This window comes from Lactuca saligna, chromosome 8 (genome assembly GCF_052625555.1).
Source record: "Lactuca saligna cultivar CGN05327 chromosome 8, ASM5262555v1, whole genome shotgun sequence".
NCBI lineage: Eukaryota > Viridiplantae > Streptophyta > Magnoliopsida > Asterales > Asteraceae > Lactuca > Lactuca saligna.
In genome coordinates, this window is record NC_136424.1 from 196033908 (window position 1) to 196054882 (window position 20975).

Here is a 20975-nt window from a genome sequence, read left to right on the forward strand (position 1 = left end):
GTCAACTGGGTAAATAGCATACAAAACAATATAGGTATATTGGTAACTAATTTCCTTCTTAAGCTCCATATGATTGTATGTATTGCATCTTTCCTTCTTATATAAAAAATATTTTCTAATAAGTTTTAGAAAAATCTTGTGGACCGTAGTTTGAGTTCAGATACATGCTCGTGTTCGTCCAAATCCCTCAAACAAAGGCTTTGATACAAACTTGTAATGTCCCAAATATTCATTTTATAAATAAGAATTAGACCAATAAAACCCATCTTTTTAAAAATTATATAAAATCTATTTGTTCAGATATCATAACAACATAGTAACAAATCAGAGACATGTAATAGATGTAGTCGAAGTCATAAAACATAGTCAAACACCGATGCAAGTAAAGTCGCGACATTCCTTTCCCTTTCTTACCAAAATAACCTGAAACCATTTTAACTTTAAAATGTAAGCATAAAGCTTATTGAGTTTCCCAACATACCACAAGTTCAATAATACATGCAATGCATACCAACAATTAGCTCACAGTCAAAACCTCAGTAGGCCAGTAGCCATTCAACCAACATCCTAACCGACACCTAGTTTACTTAGAATCAACACCTTAGTGGGCCCCCATCCCAACTGAACTGTAGACTCCCAACCATCCTCCTATTAGGCCTGAAGGTTCACGATCATTTTCCCATATGATCATCCAATTATCACAACAAAAGACTATTCTAGTCTAATCATTCATCAGTACACTATCAATATACACATGCATCCTACCACACAAAGAACATATAATGTCACACGTAGTGTATAGAGAAAACTCACAAGAATCTAGCAACCACAATCTCAAAAGTACTCTTTTGAAACAAAACAGCTAACACGAACCACCTAATACCAAACATAGGACAATTCTTAGTCTAATATTTATATCCAAACCAAAATCCAAACTGGTAAAAAAGTTATCAACAGCTAGGCATGCGGCAACCAGATTTTGATCGATTCGCGATCACTAAAGTCTAAAATAGTCTTGAATCCAAACCAGTCTTCATACCGTGACCATGCCTAGGCCGCATCATGACGTTCTTAATGGATAAAGTTTCCAACTTTATCCCCATCCAAGATTCTAACATGGAAAACACTAACCCTATATCCAAAATGAGCCTAAAAGGCTTAAAGCTTCATGCATAGTTCAAAGAGAGCTCATGCATGCTCTATTTTCACCTCTAGGTGTCCTGAAATGATCTTTAAACAAGTCTATAACCTTGGAGTTTCCTAAACTCCAAAACACTAGATTTATACATAATGATCATATATTTTGAAGCTTTATAACATACAAAGGTCGAAAAGATGATGAGAAGGTTGAAAATTCTTTGGATCTTGCTTCTATAGTAGTAAAGACACCTTTTCCTTTTTCAAACTTCACATTCAAGGAACTAAAACACCACAAGGTGGTGAGAGGAGGCTAAGGTTTGCTTTTAGCATTCTTCAGGATATGGAGGCTGGCGAAATTAGGAAACCCTAGAAGTTAGAGCCTTTAAATACGCTCCAAAACATGATACCTAGGGTTTCAAGCTTTTTCTGCCACGCGTTGCAACCCACTTAGGTCGCATCTCGACTAATAAAGATTGCACGTGGCGTGACCAACACCTTGTCGTATGATAAAGCTAGCCAACTCCCACAATATTAAACCATTAAAATAAATAAATAACATATCGGGAAATAGACATTAGATGATAAGTTGGTCCATGTTGTAAGTGGTGTTATTGTCTTTGAAATGTTTATTTCTCCAAATACAAATTGATACTAACTCTTTATGTATTGAAAATGTTTTTGGGATTTACATTGTGTATGGAAAGTGAAAGTTCTTTTCATTCAATCATATAGAACCCCGATAATGCTCATTAGTCTTTCCAAGTCTAATGTACATATTTTGATATGTATTCAAATTAGGAAGTTTAAGGAAGATTAGAGGTGGGAGATGCATTGAACATTTAGAATACTACTTATGTTATTTAGAACTTCTTTACTTAACTTGTATATTGTTGTAACCGTTGCACCCTCGTGTTTTTCTAGAATTATCAAACTACTAAATCGATTCACACAGTGATGTTGGGACCTTATTCCACGCTTAGACTTTGAAATATTATGTTTATTAATTTAGAAATAGTTGTTTCAAATAGCTTATGTGAGAGGTGTTTCTGTCATAACCGATCGAATGTTGTTGTTACAATTGTTTGGAAACATATTCCAACAAGTGTTGAAGTTTTTTTAGACCAAGACGATTGAAATCCGATTTTAAAACCTATTATAGTGATCACTAAGGGGAAACATTCCAACTTAGTTGAGTTTAAAGAAGATGATTGGCATGCTCCTTTTCTTTTTTTAACTTTTGAAATAAAGAACATGTTATCTCTATGATTGAAGACTTATTTGTTACAATAGGTATACCTAGTCCCACCGGATATCGGATGAAAGGATTTAAGAGGGATATGAAAGAATTTATTATTATTATTATTATTATTATTATTATTATTATTATTATTATTAGTAGAAGTGTTGAGGTGCTTAAATGAATATCATTTCGAGGCTTCAAGTAAGGTTGTTTGGAGTAACATTATGAAAGAAATTTATAATCTAAGCTACTAATGGGCTAGATTTGGATTCGTTTTGTAGCCTAAAAGTGTATAATGGAAATCAAACTAAAAGTGTATAATGGAAATCAAACTGTTTTTCGAGAAGATGTTTTAGTGGGTATATGGCGTTAAAGAACAAAAAGTTTCATGTTTATTCATTAGATTTGAATAAAATGTTCTTGGTTAGCTATCGTTTAAAGCTGGAAGATTAGCCTAATTACTTTCAAAGATTTTCAAATGAAGAGGGGCAAACTTACGCATAAGAATGAGATGAAGCTCTTGATTCAATCGTATTTATTTTGGATCAGATGGATAGGTGGGCATCGAACATTGATTCAAATGGTTCTTTCTCGGTAGCTTCAACTAGATCGTGTTTAGATAGTGCGACTTTGTACATTAAAATTGCATGCTAGATTAAATTCATATATTCCCATCAAACATTTTGTTTTGGAGGTTGTGTCTAAATCATCTTCCTACTAGAATGAAGTTTGATGGATAAAATGATTGATGTGAATTCAATTTTTTGTCCTTTTTACAACTTTGCAAGCGAAACATGAGATTATTTATTCATTTCTTGTAATATGACTAAGGATGTTTGGTTACAAATCGCCATATTGTAACACTTGCTAAAGTGGTTGGGCACTACAAATTTGAATATGGTTCAAAAAGAGGTGTTTGATATGGTCGTTGTTACTTCTTTGTGAGCGATGTGTTTTCAAAACTACTAGGTTTTTGAAACGGTAAATCGTAGGAAGCCATAGTTTTTTGTTAAAATTGTCTCCCAAAGCTTTTTTTTAGATTTTTAGTAGGAGCAATTTGTACTAAGTAATTTGATTGGTTGGTTGTATAACGCAAGTTTATCTATCTTTTCGCTGTGACATATTTTCTTTTACTGGCTTCTATTAATTGCAATATATTTCGGTTCAAAAAGATTTACTAAACTTTTGTTATGAAAATCAATATATATTCGTTATCAAGCTATCTTTTGGTTATTTTAGTACTTTATATCTATCATGTTAGAAAGAGGACTCGATACTTAAGGTTTGATATTCTTAACATGGTTGTCCATCAAAATCAAAGCATCTAACAACCTGAACCATGCTTTTAATGAAAAGGCATCCCCTCCTCCATCAAAGGGACTAAAGAAAAGAAAGAAAGATTAAATAAATAAAAAAAAAATAAAAAAAAAAAAAGCAAACTTTCATAAAGATTTTCGTATGCGATATTGCGATCTTCCCTTTTTAAAGTGTTCAATCACCTTTCTATTTCTATGGAATTTTGCCTAATTTTGTGTCCTATGACCTATAACATGTCTCTCTAGCACCTGTTAATGTTACAATAAATCAATTAAATCAAATTTTAAATGGTTTGTTATATATATATTTCTTAAAAAAAGAAGACATGCTTCTACATCTTGTTCTTTGGGATGAATCAAGACGTATATGACATATAGTGTTTGATTGTGTCTTTGTTAATTGAACATGAATAAATTTGAGTGATAAGACCTAAGATATACAAAGGGAAATTTTGTCTATTTATTTATCGAAATTGATATAATAAATTCTCAACTTGCAAAATCAGAAAGAAAGACTTGAAACAAAGTATACTATGTATATGATTGCTAAAAAGTAAAAGTATAACTTGACGCAACAATTCATCTTTTTTTTCAAAAGATTGGACTATTGGAAATGCACGAATTATTTTATTATATATAATAAAAAAGCAAGTGTCTTATTAATAGTATATTTTATGGTTTTATATTTTAGTCCGTAATACTTTAATATGCACATTGGCTCCTATTTAAAAAATAAATTACAAAACAATCAATGTAATTTATAGGAAAGATCCTTATACAGTTTTTTTTTTCTTACAGAAATTGTCCATTTTGTTTAAATAGTATACTTTTTAGGTTTGAAATATTTGCTATAATGTTATGGTTTGGTCTCTTTGTAGGAAATAAATTACCAAATTGTTCATGTGCCACAATACTTTAGTTTTTTAATAAGTTTAGTCCCTATGTAGAATACAATTTACAAAAATTGTCCTAGTAATTTATATAAAAGTTCCTTATGTATTTTTTTTTACGTAAATGGTCCATGTGTAATAAGTTTTTGGGTTTTACATTTTCACCATAATACTTTTGTATCCTGCCATGTTTAGTCCATTTGTAGAAAATAAATTGCAAAATTCTCCCTGCAATTTAAGGAAAAGTTCCACTTGTCAATTTTTTTTATAGCAAATGTTTCATGGGTTTAAATTTTTTTTAAAAATAGTCGGTCGAATAAAAAAATTACAGATTAATCCCCCGCAAAACAAACATTGAAACTTATTAATTTGGCAAAGACAATTTGAAAATTACCTGTTCCCTACCAAACAGCAATGAGGCAATTTTTAGTTAAATATAAAAGCAATGCATCATAGGACTATTTAATGTAGTAATACTCTCATAAAATATTTAATGAAATAAAGTATTACCGTTAATTTAAAAGAAAAAAAAAATCATATTTTTTACTATGCAGAAGTAAAATGAAATATTCTTTGAAGGGTACAATTTTTTGGCATCTTCCAAGTGATTACGATAGTATGTTCGACAGAAATTAAGGATTAATCTGGTTTGACGGGATTAATCAATCTAAGCAGGATTAATCGATCAACAAAAGATAGAAAAAAAAAATTGAAATTTTTTTTTTTTTTTTTACTCCAAATTTTTCAAAATTACAAATATTATACAAAAATGTACATATTTTCGTATTTTCAAATTACAAATTCTCTTATTTTCATATTTTGAAGTACTTATTTTCTTAAAATATATTAATCTTTGATTAATTTTAATATTTTATTAATAATCTATGATCTCCAATTAATCTGCACCAATATCAATTAATCCCTTAAAATCAGTCGATCTTCGAACTACCGCCGAATGATTTTTATAATATTGTTTTACCAAACGTAATTTTTTTCAACCACTAACTTCCCAGCAATCAATTAATTTATCAAACATAACATAATTCAATCACATTCTTTCTATATATTACAATTTATACCCAACGATCTACCATTTCTCAAGTTACTTCTTATTTACCAAAAAAAATCAAACTTTTGCTAGATTTTAATTTTTCGTACCATATTTATACTCGCCTTTGAAAAAAAGTTAATCTGTTTTTTAATATTTCATTTTTTATATAAAATTTAGTTCAGTAAAACTGTTTTGTATTAATTTTTTTAATTTATTTTTATTCATTTTTTAAAATTCATTTTTTGTAAAACAATTATTTTGTATTAATTTTTTAACTTTATTTTTATACACTTTTTATAATTCATTTTTACCAATCCGTTTGTATAAACATGTTTTGTATAAACTCTTTTTTTGCAATTTTGTTTTTACATATTCTTTTATGATCCTTTTTCTACAAATTTGCTTTTAGTTTTTTACAACACATGCTTTTACAATTTTCTAAAAAGCGAATTTGTAAAAAAAACAGAATTGTGAACCTGTTCAAAATAAAGTTGTAATAAATATGTAAAAACGAATTTATAAAACAATAAAGTTATACAAAAAACGAAATATATACAATACATACAAAATTGAAATCAAAATGAACTACTAAACACAAAATAATCATAATTTATCAATTTAACTTTTCAGATGTCTAATTATGCAAAATAAACCCACATGTTTAAACAACTAATTCTCCTTTTTCAAACGAACAAAAAAAATGATATAACAGAACGCTAATTGCTACCTCAATTTTAATTCCCTATATATAATAAATAATCAACAGCATTTTACACTAAAAATATTTGAATAAATTCTATTTAACCTTTCCACGAACAAAACATCTTTCATTTCACACTTAAACCAGATAACGAATCTTCCCGAAGCTCCCACAACATGTTTCCATGTTACCATGTAACAACCTACAAATTTAAAAACCATGATTGATGTACTTTATTTTTTACCCATAATACCAAAATATTTATATTTTCTTTTATCCATTACAAGTCGCAACAATATATATTACAGTCCAATACATGTCAAACACAGTATAAAATTGTCCTGTACTGTACCGAAAAGCTACCTGATTGTCCACATCAAAAATCATCTAGTGCCATAGACCGGAGCACCAACAACATAACGGGGTTGATTTGGGTAATTTCTTAAAAGTGGATAATCTTCAATGGTTGCATAATCATCACTATCGTAATTTACTTCATGATATGGCCATGGCCCAAGAGCTTTGAGAATGAGTGCCAAAAATATAGACAACCCCTGCCATTAATTATAACAAGCTTCGTTTAAATAAAAATAAAAATTAAAAATATTTAAATTACCGTTCTAAAAAAAAAATTTAAAAAGATATTTCGGTATATTCTAACAAACAAATGACGCAAATAATTTTAGATGACATCAACACACGAACCTGAGCACCAAGAATGGACAAGCCGACCCATTTGCATATATCGAAATTCTCCTTAATAAAATCCCTAAACTCGTGGAAATTCCCACTTGGATCTTTTGGAAAGTCCTGAAATCATGAAAATAATAATATTATATAAAGAAAATAATAAATGTAAGTACATTGCTATTATGTGTAAAGAACTGTAAAGCTTTCGTCACTAGAAAGTACCTCCTCCCAATTCCGGTTTAGAAATACATCGGTTGTGACCGCACCTTCCACCATCAAAAGCAAAAAGATAAAGACCAAATACTACATTCATGTTAAGGTAGTATTGTCATATATTTCCAATGTGGAGTTGGCTCCTTGTGGGACCTAGACTTTTATGTCAGCTACCTACTGATTAGGTCGCTGATTTACATCTGACATGATGTTTTTGGAGCAACCTATTGATTAGGTCGCTGATTTACATCTGACATGATGTTTCTAAAATATAGTTGTGTGGGCCAATTTAGGGGTTGCTGCTCAGGAGTTGTTGAAAAAATAAATTTTTACGGAGTAACGTTAAGGATACGCAATAGAGGCAACATCCGTTTGCAGTCTCTGCGGCGATGTGACCGGAGCACGCGATCATACACAAAGTTGCACCAAGTCCAAGTGTGGCGTATATGAACCTACATTGTTAAAGTTATAAAGAAAGGGTATTTAGGTCTTTTCCGAGAAAAAAAAAAAAAAAAAAACCTCTATAATGTATTGTCAACTCCTTATTGTTAGGATACTCTCATGTTGCGGATCTGTTAGTTATGTCATTAAAATTTTGTTTTTTAAAGTTGTTATTTCCGGATTTGTAGGATGTTATATACTTTAAAGTTTAATCATCAAACTTTAATAAAAAAAAAAAAAGTACAACAAAACTGACCACAATCTATAGACCCCATGAAGCCTCCTCATAAATAAAAGTTGAGAATGACATAAATGCTAGCATTTAACAGCCTGACTTTTTGAAAAAGAAAAGCTTTTTCATCGTTTTCCACATAGCAAGATTCTTGCAATCATATCACTTCCATCTTTTTTTTTCGATTATGATTCAAATTAAGCATAAAATCAGGGAGCTTGATACCCAATCGAATCGTAATTATGAACTGAATGTGTTTGACTAGATTAGATAGAAATAATGTAATCAATTAACAATTAAGTAAAAGCTTTTTCTCGGTGAAAACGTGAAAGAGATGTTGTACCATGGAGTAGGGTAATCTGAGCCGTCCATTTGCTGCTGCCAAGCCCTAATCATCCACAAGCCGTAAATGATCATCGCGATCCCTAACATTCCGATGAACGAATTGACCAGTTTCAGCAACGATTGAATGCAACTCCTCACCATTTTCGACAAAAAATGATTGGATTGGTTCAACAATCACCCCCTACAAGAAAAGAGAAACACAAATCGCAAACCCTAAGATTACAATTAGGGTTAGGAGAACAGGGGGTGATCGACAGTGATGAGCTGATGGCGTCTATGAAGAAACAATAATTGAATCGATATTGAAGGAGAATTGGAGGAGTAAATCTAGACCTAATAACGGCTCCGCCGGCAGTGCCGCCGATCAGAAGGGCTCTTGATTTTCGGGTGAGGCGGCTATCTGTAAAAGTCAAATAAAAACCCAATTTTGACTTATCGTCTATCAAAATCAGATACACCTGTTGACGTGTGTAAAAAATGATATTTGGAAATTTTGTTGCATAAAAAATAGATTAAAGTGCGAATTTGGTATTATGGTTTGTAAAAACATGTGTATTTTTTTTTACTAGTATAAAATTTTCAATTTATATTACTAGTCTAATTGGATTTTTGTTTGGTTTAAGTCATTAATAAATTTAAAATGACTTGAAAAAGTCTATTTTTTTTTATTATTTTATATTTTTTAACATATATTTTAATATTTACAAAATAAAAACAAATAAATAAACTCTCTCTCTCTTCTCTCTCTCTCTCTCTCTCTCTCTCTCTCTCTCTCTCTACACCAAGTTCATCATCTTTACACCGATCTACAATACTTATTCTAGTGAAGAGCTCTGTAGCGAATTTTGTTTTAAAATTGATATGGAATCGACAATCACCCAAAAATTGAATCCATAAACCTCATGTTCAAATAACCGATCCCCTATACACCCACTTTCTCTGTCATTACATTTCGTCATAATAAATGCAAAGTTAGTGAAAACCTAGAAAGTTGAAGGAAGCAAATGAAGCTCATAAGCGAATGCTGATGAAAGCATATCTAAGAAATAGAAAACCCATAGTGGTAACTAATGAAGGTCACCGGACATATGCACATTCAGGCCATGAACGACGTGACATGGATTAGGGATCAATAAACCTCACCTTGGAAACAAACCGAAAGTCGATTTTCAAAATCATGTCTCCCATCATTTTTTAGAAATCGTTCGTGTCTTCTACTATTACAAGGTAATCGTTGAATAATCTATATATTAATCAAGTTTCGTATGTGTATGTTCATTATTGTGTGTTTTCACAACCGATTTCTAAGTTTTTAATCACCGATCTGTATATTAATCATTTATTGTATGTGTGTGTTTTCACAACCACTTTCTCGATCTACATGTAAATCGATTTCCTAGGTTTTTATCATCCATTTATGGGTTGTTGATTTTTTTTTACATATATTATGTGTGTGTTAAAGAAGATAAAGTAAGAAAATCGAGATCTTCATTTGGTCCATGCCTAATATTTTGGAGAGAGAGAGAGATAGATATATATATATATATATATATATATATATATATATATATATATATATATATATTATTTTTCTAATCACATGATTTTAGATCAATAATATATTCAGTTAAATATAATTCTTGTTCTTGATAAATTTTAGATCACTATATATTTTAAATCATAAAAGATATAATTAAATATCATAAAATATTTGAATAAAAATATATTTATATCATAACAAATTAAAGATCATAAACATGTTTTAAATCATAACTTTTTAGAATCATAAATATTTTGAATCTTTTTATTACGGATCATATTATATTCAATTTATTTTTAAAACCTCGCAATCTTTTAAAATAAAGTTTAGTATCTAAATAACTTTATTTTTAAAATTTTATTTTCAAAAAGTTCATAATATATTATATATAATAAATATTTAAAATGATTTTTAATTTGCAGAACGAAAATTTTCATGTTTTATTTTTATAAAAAGTCGAATTCATTTAAACAAAATGTAAGTTTCCTTTAAATAATAATAATTTGTGAAAATTTTCTGTTATATACTAACTAAAATAGTATTACGAATAATTTCGTCACTTTTTTTTTTTTGAATTTGGATAAAAAAATATGTTATATTTTGTAAAAACTAGTATTTATTAAATTTAAAATATGGTCACTTCAAAAACTTTTTTTTTTTTTATAAAATTGTTAGTATATTGAGTAAAATCTCCCTTAAATTTTCATGATTTTTGGAAAAAAAAATAATCTTGGTTTTTTTTTAAATCTAAAATTTCAAAAAAAAAAAAAAAAAAAAAAAAAAAAACTAAATTTTAATAATTGTACTCATATCAGAGTACAAAATCCCATAGATCGCTCTTGCGGAAAATCGTGTATGTGATGGGCTGCTACTGTGCAGCTCCTTTCCCTTCGAAAAAGAAGGACCTGAAACAAAAACCTGAAAACTATATGCATAAAGCTTAGTGAGTTCCCTAATCATACCACATACCATATAATCACATAATGCCTGGCATACCTAGGTGCTGGCCTCCCTTTCAATTTCTTTCAACCAATAACTACCTAGCATATATGGGTGTTGGCCTCCCTTTCGGTCTCTTTCAACCGGTAGTTTCCTAGCATATCTGGGTGTTTGCATCCCCTTTGGTCTCTTTCAATCTGTAACTGGGGACTATTTCACCCCTACTACCACCACATAATACCCTAGCATAAACATATAAATCATATACATGTTGGGTTTTGAGCATTATATCATTCCTATGGTATACATGCAACCCTAATTGCTTTGGATCTAGGTTTTTCTAATTTTAACATATAACTATGAATACCAAAGCGACAACCCTATGACTAGCATACATATATTGAAAATCATATATGATTAGGGTTAGAATCTTTACTTCACTTGTTATGTAGCAATAACAAGTTTAATCATTCTTGATCTTGACTTCTGGAAGTCTAGTGCCCCAAGTGTTGCACCTCTAATGGAGTCACAAACACTCAATGCAAGAAGATGACTTAGGAGAGAGGTGAAATCGGTCCTTTAGGGTTTCATGAAGCATAGATCCGATTTTCACAAGGCAATGGGTCTATCTATACTTCTGGCTGCTAAGGTTTTAAGTGGAAACCCTAATATGACTACTTAAGCCTTAAGCAGCCCATGGACACCTTCTAAAATAGCCCTTGGATGAATTCTTTATGGGCTTCCCATAGAATTTGACCAACCTTAATTTCAAGGTGATCCATCAGCCCAATTGCAACTATCAGTGATTTGCAATATCAGTCCCCTTAATTTAATCAGTCTCTTTTGATCACCAAGTTAATTTTTGATCAATACTAATTAAATTATATCATTTCCAAATAATATATTAAACTTGTAATATATTAACAAAACCATTTTAAGTACCAATTTATTATACATATAATAAATTCTACTCTCTCTCCTCTTGTCATCCTATCAAGTTGCATGAGCGAAGGCAACCCAAAAGGACCATGCTGATAATCGGGTCAAGTACATACCAATAATAAGTATGGGCTTAGACACCTAATCCAACAGTCTCCCACTTGGATAAAACTAATAGCTATTATTGCAAGTACAAGTTCAGAACCTGATTAGCAATCGTAGCTTTCAAAAGCCACTGTCGAACTCTAATCTTATCAACAACACGTCCTTTAGATAAGGGATCATATATTCCTCCATTCTAGATATCGTATGAACTGAGACATGGATTATAATCATTCTCTCTGTTCATGTGTTTTTTCCTGATTTCCGATTTATGACGACTGACAACAGACTACAATTGAACACATCAACTTAGTCCAAGCTTGGCCAAGCGCTTTAGGATGTCATCACTAAATAATCTAGGGGCCTACAAATATCGCTTTTATCCCTCTTAGGGTAAAAGGAACGGATAACCTTCGACTCATATGCTTGTACTATTTACTCATCAAATCATACACAATAATACGTTTTATAACATCAAGTTGCTGATGCGTTTACGCATTATCAATGTGCAACCAACTCGCAAACAACAGCTCATATCTCTCTGTTTCAAGAATATAAGATATTATCTTCTCACAATCACTCGTGGTAAAATCCATGAATTGATTTACGTGAGCGTGGGTTTAATCCGATACCCGAATCTTATTTCAGGAGCACTCATGAACATTGCAACAAACTTTTGCTATGTCTAAACGCTTTAGACAATCTACAAGAAAATTCATGATAGTCTTGCCTCAATACTTACTTCCAACGTACGATCGACTGTGGATGTTTGAATAATCTTACTATTCGGGAAGTTAAAACATGCAAAGTGAAACACAAGAATAATCGAATCCAATATGACCTCAACACTTTGAGTATAAATAAAACACATTTCATTTAATCACCATATCGATTACACATTATTCATTGTATAATGTTTCGAATAATCAACTTAATACTTGAATTGAAACAATAGGCACCCCATGCTCCAAGCATGCACACTATGTTTACCTATAGTCGTTACTTTGTGAAATATATCAATTGAACACATTTCCAATGATGCTCATTTCACAATTCCCAATCCTTATCACAAGTGTAAGAATACCAAATTCTTGTCACTATTAGAATATGTTAGATTCTAACATATTACACAATGATCCTTCTGTAATGACATAACACCAAAGTCACAAGGACTTTGCCAATGATATTACAAAGCGCTCTATTGGAGATTGTTACAAGACAACTCCACAGATATAAAATCTCACATTCAAAGTACATTCCTTTGACTATCCTTCTTGCATAAAAGTTTCTAATCTACATAGATTCTTAATATCCAACTCCCGTTAAACATTTCCATATTTTCCATATGACAACTCATTATTAATAGAATCCTATCTATTCATAATAACGTCAATATGTTCCTTTCAATACTCTACTTCCAACCGCCCATAAGTGACCAATCCTTATCGAACCATAGATTGTCCTTGATGATTGTTTAACTACTTTAGTGATATCCGGTTCTGGTCCTTTTCCCTCTTAATGCCCTAGGCATTTAGAAAATTAGAACACGTGAATATTATATGTCCTTTGACTAAATTTGATTAAAATTTCTCGATCTAAGCTTTTAGATTTGAAATGAAGTATAAGTTTCTATCCCTTAATTATAGCAAAACAACTTTGCAACCTCTGCAAGTTTGCGAATTGAAACTTTTGTTTTCTATAATTAATATTACTAACTCGCAACACATAACATAATAATCATGCTCCCACTAACATGATAATTACACCTTTACCAACATAACACTTATGCTCCTACTAGCTTTGACATGTACTCAGAAAACAACTAGAGTTCTAGAAATCAGTACTTATTGACTTTCTTACCAAAGTTCATATTTCTGATACGTGATACTTCAATAAGACTTTATCTAAGATCATACACATTTTATTAGAAAGCTCGTATGTGTGTCTAAACTATTTCAAAACCTATATCAATAAGTCCCAAATGTTTAGACTAATTGCCAAATCTCACAATTCGAACTATGAAGAGGGATGCCGTAATCATAATCAAATTTAAGAATGCAACTTACAAAATCACTATCTCCTTAAAATCTTCTTAGTGAAAGCTTTTCCTCACAATCATTTTCATGAAGCGGAGAGAAACATTGTCACTTAGATTTTATGGTGTGTGTGTTCCTATCCATGTGAATTTGTCATAACCATAATCATAAGAAAAGGTTGTGACAAATCCTAAACCATATGGACCGAACTTGTCCAATCTTAATTTCTTGCCACATGGCAGCACAAGGGCCTACCATGTCTTCCAAGTAGTCAAGCAGCTCACCCATACATATCAATGAACTTTCACCAATCAAGGTGATTTGCCATATTCAATCAATTGAGAACTCTTAGGACTCACATGCAAAGTTAACTTAACTGGAATGACAGAGGAAACAAGAATATGTCAACACGATAGGTAACATACCTCAAGTTGTGTGCTAGTGATGAACAACAAGGTTTATTCTTAATTTGTTCTTGAAAATTTTCAATATCATTAAGACTCCTACTGACCTCTTGAAATATAAGATTCCCATGTCAAGAAACATTCATAGACAAACAAATATTCAAGAGTTAGTGCAGGTTCTTATAAAGAAAAAACATTTCACATAATTGGTCTTAGTTGGTCTTTGTCTTATCTAAGACATCACAACTTACCAATTTCAAATGTGCAGGAGTAAGAAACTTTTCTACTCCACATTTGATGAGTGTTATAAACCTTCTTAAGTTATGTCACTCAAGTCACAATCTTGGAGTATGACTCCAAGACTCGATTTTGGAACGAAGTATGATTCACCTTTTTGATTTAACCATTTCAACAATTCCTGATTCCTCTTCTTAGCCATACTAGTGCACTAAGGTGTTCTTAGATGATCAATTGTGACACAGTTTCATAATCACTAAGTTAATCATAAAACATGACATTTAAGTACTCTCCCTTCTTTTCAGATTGGAGAAAATTTTATCTTTCTTCCTAATTGATTCTTCTTATTCATTTTGTCATACATTGAAACTTTTCAATGATTCAGAATTACACTTAATCTTGTAAGCATAACCATATTTACTAGACTTTTAGCAAATCATGACAAATATTCTTATCGTTCTTTATGGTAGACTTGACCTAGTTCAACATTGCATATTAGATCCTTTAGTCCTTCTCTTGACTTGCATACTTATGTGAACAAGGAATTAGTCTTAATTTCCCAAATATGAAGGTTCTCATTCATCACATAATACAAGTAGCACGATTCCAAGTTTCTATCCAATTGAAACTAGGGTGATGAGAATCATCTCTTATTTGGTAAATTTTTGACACTACCACAAACAACACAACTAAGAATCACATCTATTTTCAATATTTCTAACAATAGAAACATACAAACATCAATTTTCACAAAAGTCATTGCAAGGATATATATAAATAAGACAAAAATCAAAAAAATTTTATTTATAAAAATGCGGAAAAACTCGTCCTTACAATACAATTACAATTGAAAACTATGTTAGTAAATATTCCTAAACAATATATCATAACTCCTATGCAGCAGCTCAAAAATCCGATCATCGAACCATGCGATTGAAATCTATTTCTTTGCGATCAGACTCAACATACTTTTCCTTTAAGCTTCCTTTCTTTTCTTCAATCCTACAAAACATCAAAATGCAATTTATCACATCATGCATTAAGAATATATAAATAGGAACTTATTAGAGTTAGATTATGAATTTTACCTGAAGCAGAGTCACACATCTTGACTCTTCCATCCTTGTGATCTTATATGTAAGCATGGCAGCTTCGCAACCAATGCCCCTTCTCTTGGTAGTAGAATCATATGGACTCTTTGGAAATGACACAAGGGATAATCTCAATATTTTCCTTTCTCTTATGATCAAACCTTTTTACCATGGTAGATTTCTTTCCCTTAGGAGAAGAAATCCTTTCTGTACTATCGTTGCAATTACCTATATCCATGGAAGTTTGGGAAGTAGATCTACCAATCAAATTTGCCTTACCAGTGTGCTAGATCATTGCTGATTCAGCAGCAAGGAGCAAATAGGTTAGATCAATAAGGGTCACGTCGTGATCCATCATATAGTAATCTTTAATGAACTCACTATATGATTTATTGAGTGATTGAAGAATCAAGTCAACAACCAGCTTCCTTGACACATCTACACCTAACATTCCCAACCTGTCAATATGTAACTTCATCTGCAAGATGTGAGTACATATAGACATTCCATCTTCGTGTTTGCTTTCCAATAGGGCTTGAGTGACCTTGAACTTTTCAAGTCGACGAACACGTGGGTCAGGGAGAATTATTGGATGAGGTAGAGGAAGTAAAGCATGATTTCCATTTCCACGATCCAATCGTGAAACATCATCTTCATGTGGAAAGCTTTTTCCAAAGGATTCGAGAAGACCATAGTTGTTAGAATTTGACATCTACAAAAGGGAGAAATTCAAGTTAGTTGATTTAACCCTTAACATAACACCCAAATGAAATATTAATGTTAGGACCCAATACAATACTCTATAACTCGGAAGAGGGATGTCTTAATCCTGTTGCAAAATATTTGAAGGTAGGTAAATGACGATTTACCAATTTCCATCATGAAAAACTAAAAAGAAAATTAGGTTTTAAATGAATTGAAATTTCTAGATCTTTTGAGATTCATTGAACTTTTCAATGGCATGTTTAATCTCGATTATGCCCTTCAAGTTTGTGACTGAGTTACCGAGGATCACAAACAATGTGTGAATAACCATGCAAATTAGTATGGTACTCTTGAAGACGTATATCACCTAATCAATGTGTCGGTTAATCACATATGCTCCATTGATCTATGATAATCTATGAGATACCCATTCTCATCCTTCATTGGTCCCATATTAGTGTGCCGGTTAACCACACATGTTCCACTAACGACCAATAAGGTGCAATGTAAAATTTCATGGATTTGCACCAAATTCACATTTTTCCTAAAGTAACTAAGATTTATGAATTTCTAAAAGTGTTTAGTTACTTCGTATTTCATTATAATTATACTGGAAGCTTGTGTCCTATCCTACCCGTTCGGCTAATGACCATCGACTAGTCAAGAGTGCGGTGGGTGAGAGTGGACACTCATTCAATCGTCATTTTATAGGCAATTTTGTTAAACACCCCTTATAGACCGGCCAACTTCATGAATGAGGCCTACTAACGATAAGACTGACTTTTTATTTATACATATATAATATATTAGACCTTTAAATTTATATAGTATAGGGGTGTGTTTTATACATTTAAAATACTTAGTGGTTTAATCTATTAATGAATTAAACCTTTAATTTGATTAAACGTAAACCATATAACTATGGATTTATTAATTATCTCTTTTAATTAAACACTTAATTAATTTAATAAAACCATAAGGGTGTAATCTTAAATATTACTAAAAGAGAAACTTTATGACATCATCTTAAATAATCTGGACCATTGATTGTATTTCAATCTTATTTTTTCCACCCTTAGATCAAATTGCTGACATCATCTTCCCCATATGGAATGTATTTAATTCCAATAAATGCTTTCCAATCATCAATCAATAACTTACATTCGTTGAAATTGAATGTATTTAATTCCAATAAAAGCTTTCCATATTTTACATCTTGAATTTTCAGTTATGAAGATTTTAATATGATCAATTTTAAAAATATATTACTAACAAATCATTTCAATCAAGGTCTTAATATCAACCATTAATATAAATCCGTTTATATTAGTAAACTAGTAATATAAAATCTTTTTTATTAGGAAATCATTAATACCGAAAAATTATATTCAAATTATCACATACATATACGATTCATCATTGAATCCGCGACTCACATTTATTTTCAATCGTTTCTTTTCTTCAAACATTCTCCTACAACATCGTTAATATTGCTTATAGCTTCCATCATCATTCTCTGCTATCAACATTCACTATTGTGCGCTAGAAGGTCAGTACCTTCTTTCGCTTTTTATATTTTTTTCGATCATTTTTTGTTCCTATATGAAATGTATGTATTCATATATTTTGATTTTCTTTGTCACAAATTACATAAAACCAGTTAACTACTTTTGTGAAACTTTTCAAATAAACATGAAAAGGTATTAAGTACCTTTAACAAAACAAAAATTAAATATCCTGGGAACTGACATTAATTACGAAAATGTTACTTTTATATATTAGAGATGATTATGATTTTTTTTTTTAAAATTTTTATGTCATAAGAATCCGGTTAATTTTGGCATGATTTTAAAATATCATTGAAATTATTATGTTTTTATATATCATATCAACCTACTTTTTTTTTATTTATTTTTATTTTTTTTATCTTCGTATAGTAACAATAAAATTTATTAATTTACATAACAAATATAAATATTTCAAATTTTGTAATATTATTATATCTTACAAAATACAACTCATTCCAAAATAAATTTTCGTCAGTAATTTCATCCATAATTTCAACAAATTTAAATTTGTATTTTCTTTATATATATATATATTTTTAATGATCCTGATTTTTTTTTCTCCAAAAGTATATCAAACATTTACGTTTTAGATAATGCTGTCCTATTATAATTATTATTTTCCAAAAATATATCCGTTTAATGAGGAATTTGATATAATAAAGGAAGTGAATGTTAATTAAAATGAGATATATATTCCATAATTATTACATGAATTTATTAAAAAAATTAATATCAATGTGTAAATATTAAACATTTTTAAAGTGAAATTTAATGTTGTACAATGAAATATAAAATTGAATAGACTGAAAAAAAAACACTATTAAAGCAGTCAATCTTGAAAATAACATAGTTATGAAAAATTATAAAGTAGGATTGAAATTATAAGATATTAGGAGATTTGTAAAAAGTACATTTAGTAAAAGCGTTACGGTTATTAGAAAAAATAAGACTGTTAAGATTAGTGAAAATACAATAAATAAACTAAATTATCATAATAGTAATGAAATGTCATTATTTGATATTTCATATAATTGACAGATATATCAAATTAAAGTGATATACTAAAATTATTCAAAGTTGCACCAAAACTAATGCAAAATTTTTGCGAATACTAAATAAATAAGAATAAACATAAAAGCTAGCATTTATATTTATAATCAATTTAAAATAAACCAATCATGATTTAGAAAAGAATCTCCATTGATGATATACTAAAATTAAATCTATATAACATTTAACATTTTATAAATTATATTACATAACTTTATTTGAATAAATAAAATAGTTGTTAATATTTAATGCAATAGAAAAAACGGTATATTGATTATCAATATATGTTTAAATTAGGTAACATTATTATGCAATGAACGTCTAATTATATTGATTGTCAATATATGTTTAAATTAGGTAACATTATTATGCAATGAACGTCTAATTAAAATGCTTATAAATATATAAATATCATAACTATATAAGACGAGGAAAATCGTTCAACTAATAAAACAAAAAATAATGTCTACAAAGAGATCTTTCAATGATTATATATATTTATCGTTTTCAATGTATTTTCTACATATTTCAATAATACCAATAACCATATATTTTTTTTATAATCATTATACAATATCTACAAACGATTATATGTTTTTTATGCGTTTCCCGTGTTTAACGCGGGCTATAATCTAGTTTGAACTATTCAAAATACTAGGATTTTAGAATTTAATTTTCAAAATCAAAACCTTTTAATAAAATTTAAAATTCCAAAACTTGATGACAAATTTGGAAACTTTTCAAAATATTAGGGTTTAACTATTTAAATTTCAAAACTTAAACTTTTAATTTCAAATCTAAACTATAAAACCTAAAGGGTGTAATTTCATCCATAATTTCAACAAATTTAAATTTGTATTTTCTTTATATATATATATTTTTAATGATCCTGATTTTTTTTTCTCCAAAAGTATATCAAACATTTACGTTTTAGATAATGCTGTCCTATTATAATTATTATTTTCCAAAAATATATCCGTTTAATGAGGAATTTGATATAATAAAGGAAGTGAATGTTAATTAAAATGAGATATATATTCCATAATTATTACATGAATTTATTAAAAAAATTAATATCAATGTGTAAATATTAAACATTTTTAAAGTGAAATTTAATGTTGTACAATGAAATATAAAATTGAATAGACTGAAAAAAAAAACACTATTAAAGCAGTCAATCTTGAAAATAACATAGTTATGAAAAATTATAAAGTAGGATTGAAATTATAAGATATTAGGAGATTTGTAAAAAGTACATTAAGTAAAAGCGTTACGGTTATTAGAAAAAATAAGACTGTTAAGATTAGTGAAAATACAATAAATAAACTAAATTATCATAATAGTAATGAAATGTCATTATTTGATATTTCATATAATTGACAGATATATCAAATTAAAGTGATATACTAAAATTATTCAAAGTTGCACCAAAACTAATGCAAAATTTTTGCGAATACTAAATAAATAAGAATAAACATAAAAGCTAGCATTTATATTTATAATCAATTTAAAATAAACCAATCATGATTTAGAAAAGAATCTCCATTGATGATATACTAAAATTAAATCTATATAACATTTAACATTTTATAAATTATATTACATAACTTTATTTGAATAAATAAAATAGTTGTTAATATTTAATGCAATAGAAAAAACGGTATATTGATTATCAATATATGTTTAAATTAGGTAACATTATTATGTAATGAACGTCTAATTATATTGATTGTCAATATATGTTTAAATTAGGTAACATTATTATGCAATGAACGTCTAATTAAAATGCTTATAAATATATAAATATCATAACTATATAAGACGAGGAAAATCGTTCAACTAATAAAACAAAAAATAATGTCTACAAAGAGATCTTTCAATGATTATATATATTTATCGTTTTCAATGTATTTTCTACATATTTCAATAATACCAATAACCATATATTTTTTTTATAATCATTATACAATATCTACAAACGATTATATGTTTTTTATGCGTTTCCCGTGTTTAACGCGGGCTATAATCTAGTTTGAACTATTCAAAATACTAGGATTTTAGAATTTAATTTTCAAAATCAAAACCTTTTAATAAAATTTAAAATTC

General features: G+C 29.3%; 1 protein-coding gene across 1 annotated transcript; it reads right to left on the bottom strand.

The window, feature by feature from the left end:
• Positions 1–6279: 6279 nt before the first annotated feature.
• Positions 6280–8727, bottom strand: LOC145013044 (Tetraspanin family protein). Its single transcript, XM_078971845.1, has 7 exons — positions 8592–8727; positions 8257–8439; positions 7593–7692; positions 7250–7330; positions 7043–7147; positions 6701–6891; positions 6280–6539 (listed from the first exon to the last, which is right to left on the bottom strand). The coding sequence occupies exons 2-6, from the start codon at positions 8397–8399 to the stop codon at positions 6721–6723; spliced, it is 600 nt and encodes a 199-aa protein (XP_078827971.1). The 5' UTR covers positions 8400–8439; positions 8592–8727; the 3' UTR covers positions 6280–6539; positions 6701–6720.
• Between the last annotated feature and the right edge of the window lie 12248 nt (positions 8728–20975).

Excerpts from the sequence above, each read along its gene's own strand:
- LOC145013044 (XM_078971845.1), bottom strand. The coding sequence starts at position 8,399 with ATGGTGAGGAGTTGCATTCAATCGTTGCTGAAACTGGTCAATTCGTTC. Across the intron at positions 7,693-8,256 it reads TCAGATTACCCTACTCCATG|GTTCATATACGCCACACTTG; the intron begins GTACAACATCTC and ends TTAACAATGTAG. Across the intron at positions 7,148-7,249 it reads TAAACCGGAATTGGGAGGAG|GACTTTCCAAAAGATCCAAG; the intron begins GTACTTTCTAGT and ends TCATGATTTCAG.